The sequence below is a fragment of the Peromyscus eremicus genome, chromosome 5 (assembly GCF_949786415.1).
Source record: "Peromyscus eremicus chromosome 5, PerEre_H2_v1, whole genome shotgun sequence".
NCBI lineage: Eukaryota > Metazoa > Chordata > Mammalia > Rodentia > Cricetidae > Peromyscus > Peromyscus eremicus.
Window position 1 is genome coordinate 98475486 of NC_081420.1, and position 18504 is coordinate 98493989.

At 43.6% G+C, this 18504-nt stretch overlaps 2 protein-coding genes across 6 annotated transcripts in view; one reads left to right on the forward strand and one right to left on the reverse strand.

Moving 5' to 3' along the window:
- The window catches only part of Ist1 (IST1 factor associated with ESCRT-III), a 32504-nt gene that overhangs the window by 988 nt on the left and 13012 nt on the right, over positions 1-18504 (forward strand). For 4 of the 5 annotated variants that reach the window (XR_009379427.1, XR_009379428.1, XM_059264030.1 and 1 more), the window contains exon 1: positions 8741-8871. The exons of the other annotated variant lie outside the window; for it this stretch is intronic. The gene's annotated coding sequence lies outside the window, so the exon portion shown is untranslated. Of the gene's footprint in view, positions 1-8740; positions 8872-18504 lie in introns of those variants that run through there. 5 annotated transcript variants of the gene reach the window in all.
- Positions 16727-17296, reverse strand: LOC131911726 (small ribosomal subunit protein uS17-like). Its single transcript, XM_059264033.1, has one exon. The coding sequence runs from the start codon at positions 17250-17252 to the stop codon at positions 16782-16784; it is 471 nt and encodes a 156-aa protein (XP_059120016.1). The 5' UTR covers positions 17253-17296; the 3' UTR covers positions 16727-16781.

The following is an 18504-nucleotide window of genomic DNA, read 5'->3' on the forward strand; positions in this document are numbered from 1 at the left end:
AGCAAGTGCAAGGCCCTAGGTTCGGTCCTCAGCTGGGGGGGGGAGGGGACGGGGGACACACATTTCAAGTTCAAGAATTTGATAAGTACACATACCCAGGAAATGAAATATTCTCACTAAAGCAGTAAGTTTTTAGACTGTTTTGTGTAAGAATGCAAACTGAAATAACATTCACTTTAAAATCTCAGTAATTCTTGATGACCTGTACTTAGAGATGCGACATGGCCTTGCTATATCACTTTGAAATTGATCTGGTTGACATTTTCAACAAGAAAATAGCTGACTGGTAAAGTTAGCCTCCAATGAAATGTCTTGAGTCTGTTATTAAATTATTTTGTAATGCTGGGCAGCTTAGGCTCAGGGATAGACAGGACCTAGGTTAACTCCCCAGTGTGTGTGTGTGTGTGTATGCATATTGTGTAGAGGTGTATGTGTGTGCAGGTACACCTGTACATGTGTGTAGAGGCCAGAGGTTGATGTCACGTGCCTCTCTTCACCTTATACAGTGAGGGTCTCTCACTTGAACCCGGAGCTTGGTAATTCAGCTAGCCTAGCTAACAAGCTTGCTCTGGGGATCCCCTGTCCTGAGCAGTGGGATTACAGGCAGACTACCACATGTTCCCTCTCCCAGCGGTTACATGGGGGCTAGAGATCCAAACTTAAGTCCTCATGCTTTCCTGGCAAGCTCTTTGTCTACTGAGCCATCTCCCCAGACTTATTTATTTATTTATTTATTTGTTTGTTTGTTTATTGTTTTTCCAAGACAGGGTTTTTCTATGTAGTTTTGGTGCCTGTCCTGGATCTCGCTCTGTAGACCAGGCTGGCCTTGAACTCACAGAGATACGCCTGGCTTTGCCTCCTGAGTGCTGGGATTGAAGTCCATTATACCTGGCTTGCCCAGATATTTATTTATTTATTTATTTATTTATTTATTGGTTTTTCGAGACAGGGTTTCTCTGTGTAGCTTTGGGGCCTGTCCTGGAACTCACTCTGTAGACCAGGGTGGTCTCGAACTCACAGAGATCCGCCTGGCTCTGCCTCCTGAGTGCTGGGATTAAAGGCGTGTGCCACCACCGCCCGGCTCATTTTTTAAAAGTAAAGTATAATTCATGAGAGCTGGCAAGATGGCTCAGTGGGTAAAAAACACTTACTGAAGAAGCCTATCAAGCTGGGTTTACTCACCAGAACCCACATAAAGGTACAAAGTGATTACTGGCTCCAGAGTTGCCCCCTTACCTCTACATACCTACTGTGTGACATGCTTCCTTTCTCAGTAATAATAAACATATTTTCAAGTATAACTCATGAGCTGGGGAGATGGTTCAGGGGGTAAGAGCACTTATGCAAGCATAAGAACCTGAGTTCAAATCCCCCCACTCCCAGATAATAATTGAGCATGGCCACACATATGCCTACAACCCCAAAGCTGTCTAATGTGGAGATAGAAGGATTGATAAAGTTTGTTGGCTGCTAACCTAGCCTCCAGGTTCAGTAAAATATCCTGTCTCTCTCTCTTTTTTTTTTTTTTTAGCATCTTATTTTTATTTTTATTTTTTTGGTTTTTCGAGACAGGGTTTCTCTGTGTAGCTTTGCGCCTTTCCTGGAACTCACTTGGTAGTCCAGGCTGGCCTCGAACTCACAGAGATCCGCCTGGCTCTGCCTCCCAAGTGCTGGGATTAAAGGCGTGCGCCACCACCGCCCGGCAATATCCTGTCTCTTGATGGGAATTGAAACCAAGTCTTCCTGAATGTTAGACAAGCACTTTACCAGCTGAGCTGTATCCCTAGCCCTATCTCTCCCCCCATCTTTTTGTGTTGTGTTTTTAGACAGAGTCTTGCCATGTAGCCCTGGCTGGCCCTGGTACTTGGCTATAGAGCTCAGGCTGGCCTCAAACTCACAGTAATCACATGTGTTGGCTAAATTTGATTGTCAACTTAATGGGCTTTAAATTCAGTGTGTAAACACATATCGGGGCCTGTCTGTGAGGGATTATAAAGATTATGTTAATTCAAGTAGGAAAACCCACCATAACTGAGTGGTGCCAGTCCTTGGGCTGGGGTCCTGGACTGAATCAGAAAGGAAGAAGCCAGCTGAGCACAGCCTGTCACTGTTTTCTGCTCCCTAACCACAGATGCAAAGCAACCAGGTCCTTGATGCTTCTGTCTCCATGACCAAGGGATTCACTTCACAGCCAGAGCAGTTCAGTAGGAACTATGGAAGATGGTAGGGTGATAGGCAGGCTTATGCTCAGCTAGCTTTCTGATGCAGTTCAGGACCACCTGCCTAGGGAATGGTGCCACCATCTATTAACAATCAAGACAATCCCCCACAGACATGCCCACGGTTCAATGTCTTCTAAACAATTTGTTCATTGAGATTCTCTCAGATAATTCTAGGTTATGTCAAGTTAATATCTAAAACGAACCACAACAAGCAACTTAATACATTCAGCTTCAGTTTCCTGAGGTCTGGGATTACAAGTGTGTGCCACTGTGCCCTGAGTTGTCTTTTTATTTGATTTGTATGTGTATGGGTGTTTTGTTTGCGTGTATATCTATGTACCATGTGCATGCCTGGTGCCCACGGCATCGGATCCCCTGGAACTGGAGTAACAGATGGTTGTGTGCCACCATGTGGGTGCAGAGAATTCAACCCAGGTCCTCTAGAAGAGCAGCCAGTACTCTTAAAGCAGAATCACCTCTCCAGCTCTCCACCTCTTTTTTTTTTTTAAGTTGTGTTGTAATAGTTTTTTAAAATATATTCTGGATACTAGACCCTTATCAAACAAGTGATTTCCAACACTTTCCCTCCTCTTGTGTGTGCTGTCTTTTTACGTTATAAATAGTGCCGTTCAAAGGAGAAAAGGTTCTCTTATTTACACAAAGCTCGTTTCTTTGCTTTGGTTATTGTGATTTGTCATATCTAAGAAACTATCACCAAGTGATGAAAATAATACCTTAACGTCTTTAAAGAATTTTTATAACTTTAGCTCTTATGTTAGATACTTGGTCCATTCTGAATTAGTGTTTGCATAGTGTAAGGCAGGAAGATCCAGTTTCATTTTTTGCATGTCATTATCTAACTATTTTCTGGCACAAATTAGGTGTGGTGCTGCAGGCCTGTAACTCCAGCACTCGGAAGCGGAGGCAGAAGGATCTTGAGCTAAATTTGATTGTCAACTTAATGGGCTTTAAATTCAGTGTGTAAACATATATCTGGGCCTGTCTGTGAGGGATTATAAAGATTATGTTAATTCAAGTAGGAAAACCCACCATAACTGAGTGGTGCCAGTCCTTGGGCTGGGGTCCTGGACTGAATCAGAAAGGAAGAAGCCAGCTGAGCACAGCCTGTCACTGCTCTCTGGGCTACAAAGTCAGACTCTGTGTCTAAAAATCCAAAACAATTTTGCTAGGACAATTGTTTATTTATTTATTTATTTATGAACCAGGGTCTGTGTAACCTTGGCTGACCTAGAACTTGATATGTAGACTAGACTGACCTGGAACTAACAGAAATTCACTTGCCTCTGCCTCCCAAATTCTGGGACTAAGGGCATGTGCCACCATGTCTAGCTGGGATAACTTTTGGAAAAGACTTCTTCCTGCATTGAATTTTCTTGATATCCTTGTTTAGCAACAATTGGCCATAAAGCACATGGGTTTATCTCTGGACTTTCAGTTCTATTCCATTAATCAATATGTCTATGCCAGCCTCATATATTCACAACAAGAATCTCACATTAAAAAATCAAATGTGGACTATGGTAGCACACCCCTTTAATCCCATCACTCAGGAGACAGAGGCAGACAGATCTCTGTGAGTTCAAGAACAGTCTGGTCTACAGAGTGAGTTCCAGGACAGCCAGGGCTACACAGAAAAATCCTATCTTGAAAAACCAAAAAACAGGGGTTGGGGATTTAGCTCAATGGTAGAGCGCTTGCCTAGCAAGTGCAAGGCCCTGGGTTTGGTCCTCAGCTTCAGAAAACAAAACAACAACAACAAAAAACAAAACAAAACAAAAAAACAAAAAACAAAAAACAACAACAACAAAAGAAAGCTGCTGGTGGTGCATGCTTTTGATCCCAGCACTCAGGAGGCAGAAGCAGTGGTCTCTGCGTTCCAGGCCAGCCTGGTCTACAGAATGAGTTCCAGGACAGTCAGAGTTGCACAGGCAAATTCTGTCTCAAAAAAACCCAAAAAAACAAAACAAGCAAACAAAAACCCCCGAATGTGTTTAGTATATAATGTGTTCATGTGGTTACACATGTGTGCATGTATGAGGTATAGTTGTGTGTATGTGCTCATTGGTGCACATGAGTGCATGTGTATGTGGAGGTCAGTGGCTGGCATCAGATGTTTTCTCTAGTTGTTCCCTGCTTTATTTTATGTGCATGAGTATTTTGCCTGCATTACATAGGTCTGTCTGGTGCTCACAGAGGTCAGAGAGAGTGTGGATCCCCTGGAACTAGAATTACAGGTAGTTGTGAGCTGCCGTATAGGTGCTAGAAACAGAACCTGGGTCTGCAAGGCAGCCAGTGCGATTATCCACTGAGCCACCTCTCCAGCTCCCAACTTTATCTTTTTTGGAGACAGGATCTCCCCCCTGAACATAGTGCTCACTAATTGGCTAACCTGGGCTCGGCAGTGATCTCCAAATCTGCTCTGGTCTCTGTTCCCTGCTACCTAGGATTACAGACATAGGTGACTTACACTAGCATTTGACATGGGTGCTAGGGGTCTGAACTCAGCTCCTCATGTCTGTAATCCAGCACTTGGGAGGAGGCAGCAGGAAGAGCAGAATTCGGGGTCATCCTTGGTTACATATTATATTTGAGGCCAGCCTAGGTTACATGAGACTGTCTTAAAACAACAACAAAGCAAACATAAACACAAACAAGAAAGCCAATGCAGTTAACTGTGACATCATCTTTCTCTTATATAATGTGTAATACTTTTATTGCATAAGTTAGCAAATGTTTTCTGTAAAGGACCCAGTAGTAAATATTTCAAGCTTTGTGGGACAGTAAGGTCAGTGCCTCATATCCCTGCTACCACCCTTTCCCAACCTCTTAACAATGTAAAAAGCCAGTCACAGCTGGAAGGGTTCTTTAAAAACAGGTCTGACAGGTTTATTCATTACTTATTTATTTATTTTACAACTGGTCTGTTAGTGAGAAACTAATTTTATTGAGTTCACACTGCGTTAGATTTTAGTTACAGCCACTAGTTATAAGGATTTTACCTCAAAAAAAAAAAATACATGGCTAACCAACTAAATCTTAAATGTTAATTTCTGTCCCATAACAAAACCAGATTTTCAAGTGAAAGCGTATGCCACTTTACTTTTGATTATTGATAGCTCCTGAGTGAAACTGGTCTGTTGAGCCAGGGACAGAGCTATTGCACCCCACCTCCATCCCCAGGTAGTGTCTGAATAACTTGACTGCTTATAGTACAATTCGTAACTGAGGTACTGTAGTGTTTTTAACATTAGACTGGTGGGTTTTGTTAAAACCTAAACTAAAGGCAATGATTACTGAATCTAAACTCTCAAATAGGAAGTAATTTTTCTAAATAAATTCTGACACTAGGCTGGAGCTTAATGACATTTTTAGTAGCTGACTGGCTTCAAATTTGCTGTGTAGGGAGGATGACCTTGAACTGCTGGCCTTCACGCCTCCAGCTTGCAATTGTTTTTGAGACTGGGTTTTACACTGTAGCACATGCTGACATGGAACTCATGGCAATCCTCTTGCCTCAGCTTCTTGAGTGTTGGGATTACAGGTTCCAATAAAAATATGTATTTATAGGCTGCAGCGATGGTTCAGAGGTTAAGAGCACTGCCTGTTTGTTCTTCCAGAGGTCCTGAGTTCAATTCCTAGCAACCACATGGTGGCTCACAACCATCTATAATGAGATCTGATACCTTCTTCTGGTATGCGTGCAGATAGAACACTGTATACATAATAAATAAATTCATCTTTGAAGGAATCTATTTACTTCTAGGGTTTGATCAAGGTTACTATGATGTCAATGATTCTAAAAGTTATCCTAATATATACTGTGCTGCTGTGGGCATGGGGAGATAGACATTTTCATGCTCTGGTGTTAGTGGTGTAAACTGATATTTCTATGAAAGGTGTTAGGCAATATTTATTAGAATAAAAACATACCTACTCTTTGACCCAGTTCTTTTGTTTCTGGGAATTTACCGTGTAAGTACAGTTCAAGCAGTAAACATCTAGTCTGCATTGTTCACAAGCAAAATACTGGAAATAACCTAAATGCCCATCAGTAGAGCTCTGCTTAAATAATTATGATCAAACCAAGTGTGGTGGTGCATGCCTGTAATTTCAACACTCAGGAAAAAACCAAACCCAAACAAAAAAAGGATAGGGAGTTGGAAGACAGAATGGGCTGTATAGCAAAACCCAGTCTCAAAGAAAAATTATGGCTCACATATAATATATATTTCTTTAAAAGCATGAGAATTAATTCAGAATCATTTAAAACAAAACAAAACTGGGTCATATATAGCCCAGGTTGGCCTTGAACTCACAATGTAATTAAGAATGACCTTGAACTACTGACCTTCCTGCCTCTACCTCCAAATGCTGGGATTACAGGACTCAGCATCATTCCTGGTGGGATTTTTTCCTTTTTTATTTTTAAATTTTATAAACTTTATTATTAAAAAGGCTTTCAAATAAGTCCTTGCTGTCCTAGAGCTCTCTGTGTAGACCAGGCTGGCCTCAAATTCACAGAGGTCCTCCTGGCTGTGTCTCTCCAGTGCTGGGGTTAAAGGTGTGTGCTGCCACACCTAGCAAATATATTCCTACTTTTTGGTTAATGACTCTGAACATCTTTTAAAAATTATTTTAAAAATTATATGACTGTGTCTCTGCATGTGAAGGCAGGTGTCCAAGGAGGCCAGAAGAGGGGCGTCAGATCCCCTGGGATTGGAATTAGGTGGTCATGAGCCACCTGTCACAGGTGCTGGAAACCAAATTTTGGTCCTCTAGAAGAGCAGTATGTGCACTCTTAACCACTGAGCCATTTCTCCAGCCTGACTCCAGACATCTTAAAACAGTGACAACACTCAGTACTCAACGGCATCACATTAAACCATTACTGACTTTTTTTTTTTGGCTGCTCTTTTACCTTTATATTCATAGGCATTTTTTTTTACATTAAAAGATGTCTCCATACAAAATAAGAAAGTAATACTTATCACCTAGTCCATAATCTAATGTCCCCCTTTGTCTCAAAAAAAAAAAAAAACCCAAACAAACAAACAAAAAAACCCACAAAAACCCGTCATTTATAATTGGTTAATTTGAAACTGTATCTAAACAAGGTCCTTTGGTTTGGTGTCTCTAGCACCTTAAATCTGAGCAGTGGCCCTTTTAAAAGAAGTGATTTTTTTTTTTTTTAAATGTTGTGGTACTGCACTATTCTTGGAGCCAAACAACAGCCACCTTCAGGGATTTCACTGTGCTCACAGGCAAAGATCATCCCTGCATAGAAAGGGGGTCAGGAGGGTCTTGGAACCCTTACTTGGGTATCCGGGCACTCACCTAATCTGCATGTGGGCTGGAGAGGGGCTAGGGACCATTAGGGGAGTGGACTTCATCTGTGCAGGAAGCCTTCATTCCTGCTGGGTAAAGACTTCCCAGTGCAACCTTATTTGGGGGAGAGTGATCACACACAGGAGTGCAGGGTGAACTGTCACCATGTTCTGTAAATAAGCCCAATAAACTAATTTGTGTTTCAGGGAGAACTTTCACAGCATTGTACCTTGTTGAGACTTGGGGGACGGGGTCGTTCCGTCTCTGTCAGAGAAGGGATTTTTAGCAACAAATGCCATGATCTTGTTGCAGTACAATTCATGTATGCACATATTTACTGTGGGAAAGAGCCGAACATTTTAAGGGAACCGAATATTGTGTGTTCTGGGGTCCTGGAACCCTGGAGCTTTGAAATAAAGCGCATTGTTTACAAGCCAGTTATTTTCAAATCCATACAATCCTCATCGTATGGTAACCCTCAGTCCCCGTTTTACTACTGACTCAAGACAAGCCACAAATTTGGTCTTTGTAGCCGTGGCCTCTATAGCAGGGCCAAGAACAAGAGTACTGGAAGAAGGCTCTTTTACTCAAATCCCAGAAAAGTTTCCTCCGAACACGGATAGAGGTAAGAGCAAGTGGCAGGCGAGGTGGATCGGAGAGAGCATTAGTGAAGGTGAAGGCCGGAGAGAGCGTGGTAAGGCAGGAATCAGACTCGGTGTGGGAGTGGAAGGGAGGACCGGCGTCGGTCGGTAGACAGAAGCAGAGAGGCTGTGGAAGATAGTTGGCTCAACGGCGCTGAATCCCGCCTAGCCGCTCCAGAAAGGCCGGAGCCCCAGGGCCGACCAACCGGCGAGCGGGGCTGGCACGGAACCGGGGACGTTTGCGAGGCAGTCTGCAGCCGGTTCTTCCAGGGGCAGGAACAATCTGGGACAAGGGTACCGGGCACGGACTCCAGGAACAGACTCCACTAGCCTCACTGTGCCCCGGGCAAATTGCAAGGCGCGCCCCTAGCAGAGTGACTCAACCACCGCGTGACATGCCACAAGTCAAGTCCCGCGCCTCCGCCGTGGGAAATAGTCCTCAGCCCGTCCGGCTCGAGTGGGTGGGAACCGCTGGGCTCTGGGAGCGACGCTTCCCAGTGCTGTGCGCGCAGCCAATCCCTGCGAGGTAGGGCGTGGCTAACGCGTCCGGTGGATTCCTCCGCTCGAGTTCGCGGTGGTGAGGTCCGGGGAGTCGCCATTTTCGGTGCTGAGCTGCTAATCGGAAGTCCGTCTGTTCCGTTTTCACGTCTGAATTCCTCCAGGTGAGCTTGCCCTCCGTAGCCATGGCAGCTTTGTCTACCTCTCCGTTCTACCCCCCTGCATTTACCAGACCCCAGCAGTCGTTAGGACTGTGGGGTCAAGCCGTCCGTGCCTTGTCAGCGGGGAAGAAAGGGAAAGCCCTGGCAGTCGGGGTCAGGCCTGAGGTCGGTCTCTGGCCGCGGGAGGAGGTGGGACAGCTGAGACAGGTGCTGGCTTCGCTGTCCCGGCGCCTCTTCCCCCCAGGCATGGCCTGGGCTCTGAGGAGACACCCCCCTGCCGTGTCGTCGGGTCGAGACACTGAGGCAGGCCTTGTCTCCTGCCGCGATCGCTGCGGAGTGAGTCAGACATCAGTAGCCGGTGTTCACCGAGCTCCTCTTCCGGGTGCTGGGGTCAGGCGTAGCAATCGGTATCTTGAACTTGGACCTGGGATGCGCATCTCGCTGGGGACTAGGACTGTAAGCCGACGGCAGAGGGTGGTTCTGGCTGCTTTCTGTCTCTGCTTTGTCTGATGTTGAACGGCTCCCAAAGGAGATTGTAATTTTCTTGTTTCAGTCATACTTTTCCTTGTGCATATCGTTCTCCAGCTTAATAAAACCTTAGGTGACACATTTATTAACGACCACACCCCCATACCCCTCAAGTTCTTGGGGGAACTTCACAGCGTCCTTGTTTTTAAGTCATGCAGTTTCTTCACATTCTCACTTGATAAAAATACTGCCCCCCCCCCCCCCATGACTTTTTGTAGCTCTTCTCTTTTCTTCCTGTGCCTCTGGTTTTCTACACGACCTGCACTTGTAGAATCCTTAAGTAGTCTCTGGTCCCCTTAACCTAAGCTCTAATCATTATCAAGTCCCAATTATATGTAGCTTGTTGTGGTTTAAAGTAAAACTGCAAAACAAAGTGTAGTCAGTCTAAGTCATTTCAAACACAGGAAAAGTAATGCGCATTCCAGCATTCTTGCTATGGTACAAATGTCAAAAGTTTAGGCAATTAGTATGAAAATTGTTACACACTCATACAAATATGATTTTTGTAATGTGATGGGATTGTAAATGGTAAAAGGATAATGGTGCATAGTCCCCACCTACAACTTAAAATGTCTTAAGAACTTTGGGTGGTTGTGACAGGCCTGTTATCCCAGAGCTTAGAGGCTGAGGCAGGAGGATTACCGTGAGTTTGAGGCCAGCCCAGGTTAGAGTGAACTCTTGTTTTAGAAAAAGCAAAGCAATCCAGTAAAAGCCAACCAAAGATGTAGGTCCTGAGAGTTTTCTGCGATGTGTTACATTTTAATAAAAAGTTAAAGATACTTTATAATGCCTCTTCATTGCAGCATTGATGACTCCTTCCAGAAACTGATGGTGCCTGAACTCCGAAGCCTAGTGTTTGTTGTGAATTTCACACATCGTTGCTGGTTGTGTGATTCCTTCATTGAAATTTCAGTCTTTTTTTTTTTTTTTTTTTTTTTTTGGTTTTTCGAGACAAGGTTTCTCTGTGTAGCTTTGTTCCTTTCCTGGAACTCACTTGGTAGCCCAGGCTGGTCTCGAACTCACAGAGATCAGCCTGCCTCTGCCTCCCGAGTGCTGGGATTAAAGGCGTGCGCCGCCGCCGCCGCCGCCGCCGCCGCCGCCGCCGCCGCCGCCACCACCACCACCACCGCCCGGCTAAATTTCAGTCTTTTTTTGTTGTTACTGTTTGTTGTTTTCGAGACAGAGTTTGTCTGTGCAGTCCTGGGTGTCCTGGAACTCGCTCTGTAGACCAGGCTGGCCTCGAATTCGGATATCCTCTTGCCTCTGCCTCCCGAGTGCTGGGATTAAAAGTGTGCACTACCACTACTCCACTCTGAAGTTTCAGTCTTGATTGGTTTGGCCAGCAAATATTTGATTATACTACATAGTATGAAAGTAAACTTGCTGGCAAACTATACAAACAGTACTTGGAAGGGAGTTGAATTATGTTGTTTTCAGAAAGGCATCCTAGCTTCTCAGCGTGTTCCTGCCACTGTGTTGCATCTCATTTTCCTCTTTCGCTCGGTTCTTTGCAGCTATGGACTCTAACACTGGTTGACTAGGATGTTCTGTGTTATAATGGAGGTTTCACAGTAACTGTCGTTTCAGTTTGGGGGAGCAGTTCTCGACACAGCAGTCTCTATTTTCCTCCCTTACATTACCTTAAATTCCTCTCTTTACACCTCTTACTAAGAATGAAGATTATACAGATACAGAGGCTCCAAGGAACTTGGTGGTGAGAAACTAAGTTTTGTGTTGAAGATTTGAGTAAAATGAAGAATTGACAGGTGCTTAGAATGCTAAGTGAGGCTGATGAGCCATGTGTGACACTAATAAAAATATAAATAGCAGCACAGAATCACAGTAGGGTCTTTCTGTGTAAACAGGATAGAACACTGAAAGTTGGGATTGCAGTTGCTAGTTCCTGATTCATTCATTAGGCTTCGTGTTTTGATTGTTCATTGTTTAGTGTGGATTAGATTGTGAATTCCTAAGCTAGTGTCAGCTTTCATTGAAATGTCTGTTGTTTGGCGTGATCTAGCTCAATGCAGAACATGTAACCTAGCATATATGACCCCTGAGTATCATCATCCCAACATAGCAAAAAAAAGGTGTGAATTGTTAAACTAGGAAAATTATATTTAGTTCAGTTTCCTAATAATTAATCATCATAACAAATAGTAGCGTTTGTGCAAGATGCCATGCCGTGCTGTGCTATGCTCTTTGGTTGTTCGTGCAAGACACTGGCGCCAAAGAAACAGCTGAAGGTCTGGGAAGGCTCAGTTGGTAAAGTGCTCGTAGGTGGCAGTGGCAGCGTGTGCCTAATCTCGGTGCTGGGGAGGTAGGAACTGGAGGATTTTTGAGGCCCACTGGCCAGTTAGTCTGTCCAACCAATGAGAGACCCTGTCTTGGAAATAAGGTTGAAGGACACACCTGAAGTTGATCTCTGGCCTCCAAACACGTGCTAGCATACACATAATTTTATAAAACTAGTTGAAGGTGGGCATTATGCACACCTGTAATCCTAGCACTTAGAAGCGTGAGGCAGAAGGATTGTAGTGAGTTTGAGGGCAACTTGTGATGCAGAGTGAGGGCCTGTTTCACCTCACCTCCCCCAAATGGAATTTAGAGGCTAGGGGTATATTACTATATTTTCTATTGTAACTAGTGTAGCTCATTTGGAGAGAACTTTCCTAGAATCTGCCTCTCTCTCTCAAATGCTGGGAATCCAGGTATGTACCACTGTTTCTTTTATTTTCTTCTTCTTTTTTTAATGCGTATGAATGTTTTGCCTGCATGTATGTCTGTGTATCACGTGCATGTGTGGTACTCTCCTAGGCCAAAAAGAAGGCACCTAGGAATGGAGTTAACAGATAGTTGTGAGCTACCATGTAGGTGCAGGGAATCAACCCAGGATTGTCTATAAGAGTAACCAGTGAATGCTCTTAACTGACCCACCCACATGTGGTATACACAACATACACAGATACATGCATACACATGAATAAAAATAAAAAATTTTAAAGTATGTTAAAGTGTGTGTGTGTGTGTGTTTACTGTTTTTAGAGAATGTTTTTCCACTTGTGGTAGATGTAGAAATCTTACCATTATATTGGTTGTTTCACCTTCTTCCCCTTAAGTAATGGTTTTCTTTTTTTTCTTTTTTGATTTTTTTTTTTTTTTTTTTTTTTTTTTTTTTTTTTTTGGAGACAAAGTTTCTCTGTGTTGTTTTGGTGCCTGTCCTGAAACTCACTCTATAGACCAGGCTGGCCCCGAACTCACAGAGATCCGCTTGGCTAAGTAATGTTTTTCTTAAGTATTACATTATGTGGATTGAAAATCCCATAAAAAACTGATGTTGTTCCGAACTGTCAAGTGTAACAGAGTTGAGAGAAGCAATCTATTAAATTTATTCATGCAAATTTGTCATTTCTGTATCTTTATGTGTGTTTGAGGGGGTGATGTGTGTGATGCTGTTCAGGTCAGGGTCAGAGGATAACTGGAGTTGGTTTTCTTCTTCCACCTTCTTGTGAGTTCTGGGGCTTGAACCCAGATCACTGGGCTTGCCAGCAAGCCCTTTCACACTGAGCTATCTCATTGGCCCTTTCCTTGGCAGTTCTGCTGAGGACAAAACTTCTTTTTCATTTTCCCTCATGTGATTGTCTCGTTTCACCTTTAATTCTGAGGGATATTTTGGCCGATGTAAGGTTTCTTTTTTCAGTATTTTGAAAATGACTTTCTCTTCTTTTGGTTTCCATGATCTTAGATGAGATTTATAGCCTGTCCCCTCCTTTCTGGTTTTGGGTTTTTGGTTGTGTTGCTGTGTTGGACTCAGGTGATCCTCTTTTCTCATTCCATGTAGCTGGGGCAATAGGTTCATGCTGAAATCTTTGGTCATTCGAATAGTTACACTATAGATAATAAGTTATATATTGCTTTTATCTGGTTTCATTCAATATTTAAAAAAAATTATCTATGGCTGGGTGTGGTGACACACCTTTAATCCCAGAGTTTGGGGAGGCAGAGATAGGTGGATCTCTGCGTTGGAGCCCAGCCTGGTCTACAGAGTGAGTTCCAGGACAGCCAGGGCTACACAGAAAAACCCTGTCTTGGGGTGCAGGGGACGCTGATTCTGATTTCAGCAGTTTGATTATGATGAGATGGGGCATAAATCTCTGGGTTGTGTTGTGTTTGGAGTTGAGTCTCTGTGTGTGTATGTGTTAAGTTAGAGGAATTTCTAGCTAGTATCTTTTCAAGTAGCTTTTTTTTGCACAGTGCAAAGCTCAAATCTAGGGCATCTTGCAAATGCTTTAGCATTGAGATATATTCCCAGCCCCTCTGGAATTTGATACAAATGTTAGGCTCTTCTGTTGTCTTGCTAATATTTGAGGCTTTGTTCATTAAATTTTTCTTGAGATTATAATTTAATTACATTTCCCCCTTTCCTTTCCTCTTTCCAATCCCTCCTGTATACCCTTCCCTGCTGCTGTCCTTCAAATTAATGGCCTTTTTTTTTTCTGTACTTTGTTCTTCCCTGCGCCCCCCCCCCCCCCCCCCCAGAGTTTCTCTGTGTAGCCCTGGCTGACCTGGAACTCTGTAGACCAGGCTGGCCTGGAACTCAGAGACCCACCTGCCTCTGCCTCCCGAGTGCTGGGATTAAAGGCGTGTGCCACCACTGCCTGGTGTACTTTGCTCATTTTTATTTGTGCGCGTTTATGAGTTTGGTATGTATGTGTTTAGTGTATAATGGACATGTATGTGCAAGTGCCCACATCTGTTTTCTTGCGTGGAATCCAGAAGTGGGTGTCTGTGTCCTCTGTCATATTCTTTTTTTTTTTTTTTTTTTTTGAGGCAGGGTGTCTCTGTGAACCTGAGACTTGAGTTTTCTTGGTGAGGCTGGAAGCCAGCAACAGCAAGCTTCAGGGAGCCTGGCTCCACTTACATCATTATTAAGGTTACAGGCATATGTGGGGGGTCTGGCTTGTTACATGCTTGCTGGGATGCAAACTTCCATGCTCATGACTGTGCAACAAGTATGTTTAACCACTGAGCTGTCTCCAGTTATGAGTTTATTCATTTTTATCAGTAGATTTTTTAAAATCAATAATAGTTCTCTTTTTCAAATTGGAGAGTTTTATCTCTCTCTTAAGTGCACTGGCTCTTCTGTCATTTTCCATTCTGTTGTTGATCCTTTACATCAGTCAAGTTTCTTACTCTTCTAAGATTTCTGTTTGTTTTTAATTATTCTTTTTGTAATTTTTACATGTAGGTAAGTGCACTATGAGCACAGTTGTGAAAGTCAGAAAAGGGAACCATATTCCCTGGAACTGGAGTTATGGAGACAGTTGTAAGTGACTATATTGGTGCTGAGAATCAAACCCAGTACTACTTAAGAACCACAGAAATTAATCCCCCCCACCCCCGCCAGACAGGGTTTCTCTGTGTAGCTTTATGCCTTTCCTGGAACTCACTCTGTTTCCCAGGCTGGCCATAGACTCACAGAGATCCGCCTGCCTCTGCCTCCCGAGTGCTGGGATTAAAGGCATGTGCCACCACCGCCTGGCTAAGAACCAAAGAAATCTTGACATTTCCCCCCAACTTAAAACTCTGCATTATGTCCCAATTTTATTATTTTTTGCCTTTGTAACAGTTTCCAAACAGGTGGCTGACAAGCTTGTAGGCCTTGCACTAAATTCTATATAACACCATTTATTTCTTTGAATCACTGGTGACAGTTATTTTAATTAGTGATATGAGACATTTCTCTGAGTTATAGATTCCACAGGGCAGTAACTTTTTTCTTTTTAGATTTATTTATGTGCATGAGTGTTTTGATCAAATGTATGTCTGTGTGCCATGTACATGCCTAGTATCCAGGTAGGCCAGAAGAAGGCATTGGATCTGTAACTGGAGTTGCAGATGGTTATGACTGGTGCTGACAGTTGAATCCAGGTCTCCTGCAGGAAGTGCTCTAAACCACTGAGCCGTCTCTCCAGCCCATTTTTCCTAACTAGTGCATCTCTAGACTGTTGTAATCTAGAAGGCATTCCGTGCATACTTGTTTTAGACAGTATTTGAGCATGTAGAGCCCAGAGGTGAACCACCAGTGTTGGTCCTCAGGAGCTGTCAACCTTGTTTTTTGAGACAGAGTTTCTCTGTGGAACAGTTCTGGCTGTGCTAGAACTCCCTTTGTAAACCAGGCTGGCCTTGAATTCAGAGAGTTCTGCCTGCCTCTGTCTTCCAAGTGCTGGGATTAAAGGTGGGCACCACCACTGCCCATCTCTGAGACTGGAGCTCACCTAGTAAGCTAGGCTGGCTGGCTAATGATCTAGGGATCTGCCTCTCTCTACATCCCTAGCACTGGGACTACAAATATGTGCCATCATGCCAGCTTTTTATGTAGTTCCTGGGGATTGAACTCGGGTTGTTAGGCTCGAGCAGCAAGTGCTTTGGCAGCTAAGCTGTCTCTGCAGCCCCCTGCTGCCCATACCCCATTTTCATTTAGGCCTTGCTTGTACATGTGATCTGAGCTCTATTACAGTTCATAGTGCAATAAAGGACTCAATAGTACCTGATATAGATTGTTTACCTGGGGTTTAGTTTCTGGCGCATTTAGGTTTTAGTTTGGTGAGTCTCCTTATGCTACCCAGGCTGGAACTCTTTTCTTTTTTCTTTTTTTTTCTCCTTTTTATATTCTTTGTGTCTTTTACATCATCCATCTCCATCTCATTCATTTTCCTGTCCCTTCATATCCACCCACTACCCTTGCAACCTCCCCCCCAAAATAAAGTAAAATAAGTTTTAAGAAAAAAAAAAAAGGAGGAAAAAAATCAGTCTGGTCATGGAAGCTGCGGTGTGACACAGTGAGTCACACAGTAACCCCTTTGTCCATATATCTGTACTTGGAAATGTTCATTGCAGAGTCTTTGGTCTGGTCTAGGCCCCTGGTTTCTACTACACTGTTGATGCTGGGCCCTCACTGGAATGCCTCTTGGTTATCTTACTGTTGCTTTGTGTTGTGGAAACCCTGTCGCTTTGGGTCTGCAGGACTGGTCCCTTCATGTGCTCCAGCAGATCACAGATGTGGGAAGTTGGGGAGGGCCAACACATAACCCTGGTTTTAGGCCTGGGTAGTTGCAGAGTTGGTCAGTCCGCCCAGGCTGGAACTCTTTTTTTTTTTTTGGTTTTTCGAGACAGGGTTTCTCTGTGTAGCTTTGTGCCTTTCCTGGGACTCACTTGGTAGCCCAGGCTGGCCTTGAACTCACAGAGATCCGCCTGGCTCTGCCTCCGCCTCCCGAGTGCTGGGATTAAAAGCCTGCGCCACCACCACCCGGCTCTTTTTTTTTTTTTTTTTTTTTGAGCTAGAAAACTACTTTATTTGTTTTGGGGAGTTGTCCGGAGTCCCCTTAGAACTTCTGGAACTGCTTCTTGGTGCCAGCAGCCTTGGTGACCTTGAGCACATTGAAGCGGACTGTCTTGCTCAGGGGCCTGTACTCTCCTACAGTGACGATGTCACCAATCTGTACATCCCTGAAACAGGGAGACAGGTGCACAGACATGTTCTTGTGGCGCTTCTCAAAGTGATTGTACTTCTGGATGTAATGGAGGTAGTCCCTGCGGATGACAGTGGTCCTCTGCATCTTCATCTTGGTCACGACACCAGACAGGATCCAGATGGAGGCATTACCAGTGAAGGGGCATTTCTTGTCTATGTAGGTGCCCTCGATGGCCTCCTTGGGCGTCTTGAAGCCTAGACCGATGTTTTTGTAGTACCGAGGGAGTTTTTCCTTGCCGGTTTCTCCAAGCAGAACACGCTTCTTGTTTTGAAAGATTGTGGGCTGCTTTTGGTAAGCATGTTCTGTGTGAATGTCCGCCATCTTCCCGGCAGCCTGAGAAAGAGAGGTGGGCTCACTCCCGGGTTTCCTTATTGACTCCCAGGTTGGAACTCTTAAGACTCAAGGAATCTTTCCACCTCTTTCTTCAGAATTTAGGGCTACAGATGCCACTCATGGCTTCCGTTAAAGTTTTATTTTTAGTTCTACCCGTAGTTGCTGGCTGATTTGGTGCAGGTGACTAGAAAGTAAATGATAGTAGTTATTAATGCTTTTCTTTTTTCTTACTTCCTGTCCCTCTCTGCTTATGAGTGCCTGAGAATATGGATGCTGTTTGAATCTGTCAACACATAGTCTGCTAGAGTATTGGGAGTCTAACTCTAAGAAACCTTGTTCTCTGGAACCTGGGATTTTACACATACAACTCCCTGGGCTTGGGAGGTTTTTGGTTTGAGACAGGTCTTGACTTGTCAACGTGTACCACCACATCAGGCTTACACTCCCTCTTTACAAGTGTCTGGTTTGTTCTTTAGGACACAGTTTAGGCTTTGCTATCTGGAGAACCTTCCATTATGATTGTCCTAAGATGTTGGGTCATTTATTTACAATAGGTTTCTCAGTCTTAGTTCTGTTGGGGTTTTGGGCAGATGTTGTAAGGACATTGTCTTGTTCATTCTTACATGTCTAATGGCATCCTAGGCTTCTACGCACTAGTTGGCGATAGCTTCCCCTCCGGTTATGACAATGCAAGATGTCTGTAGTCACTCCCAAGTGAGACTCTAGAATTATAGTCCTTTTCAAACACTATTATAGCTTCCTGGATTTTAACTATTTTTTTTTCTTTGATAGAATATAATTTTCTTGTGAGAGGCAGAGGCTGTACTTATACTCGTTATTTTCCAGCATCTAGCTAGAGTCTGACACGTAATCAATAAATAACTTGTTGGATGGATTGAACATAATTCAGCATAATAGATGAAAGTTATTTGTGACGTACAAGTTATCCAATGCAGTATGAAGGTTTCTTGAGGCAATTACACAAAAGGAAGTATATCCTGTTATCTTCTGAAAGTGCTTTTTACACAGGCAAATACTAGTCCTAGTGTTTGTACATTTTGTGTGTTTTAGTTGTCTCTTCCTTGGTTACTTTGTCAGATCTAGCTTCTACTCGGATATTACATTGTTTTAAAGTTTTGAGTCCGGAAATAAAACTGAGAAGTAGAAACTGTACAGTCTTGAGATAGAATATGCAATGCTCAATGCACAGTTGACATCCTTGGTGGTCGTGTTGACTGTT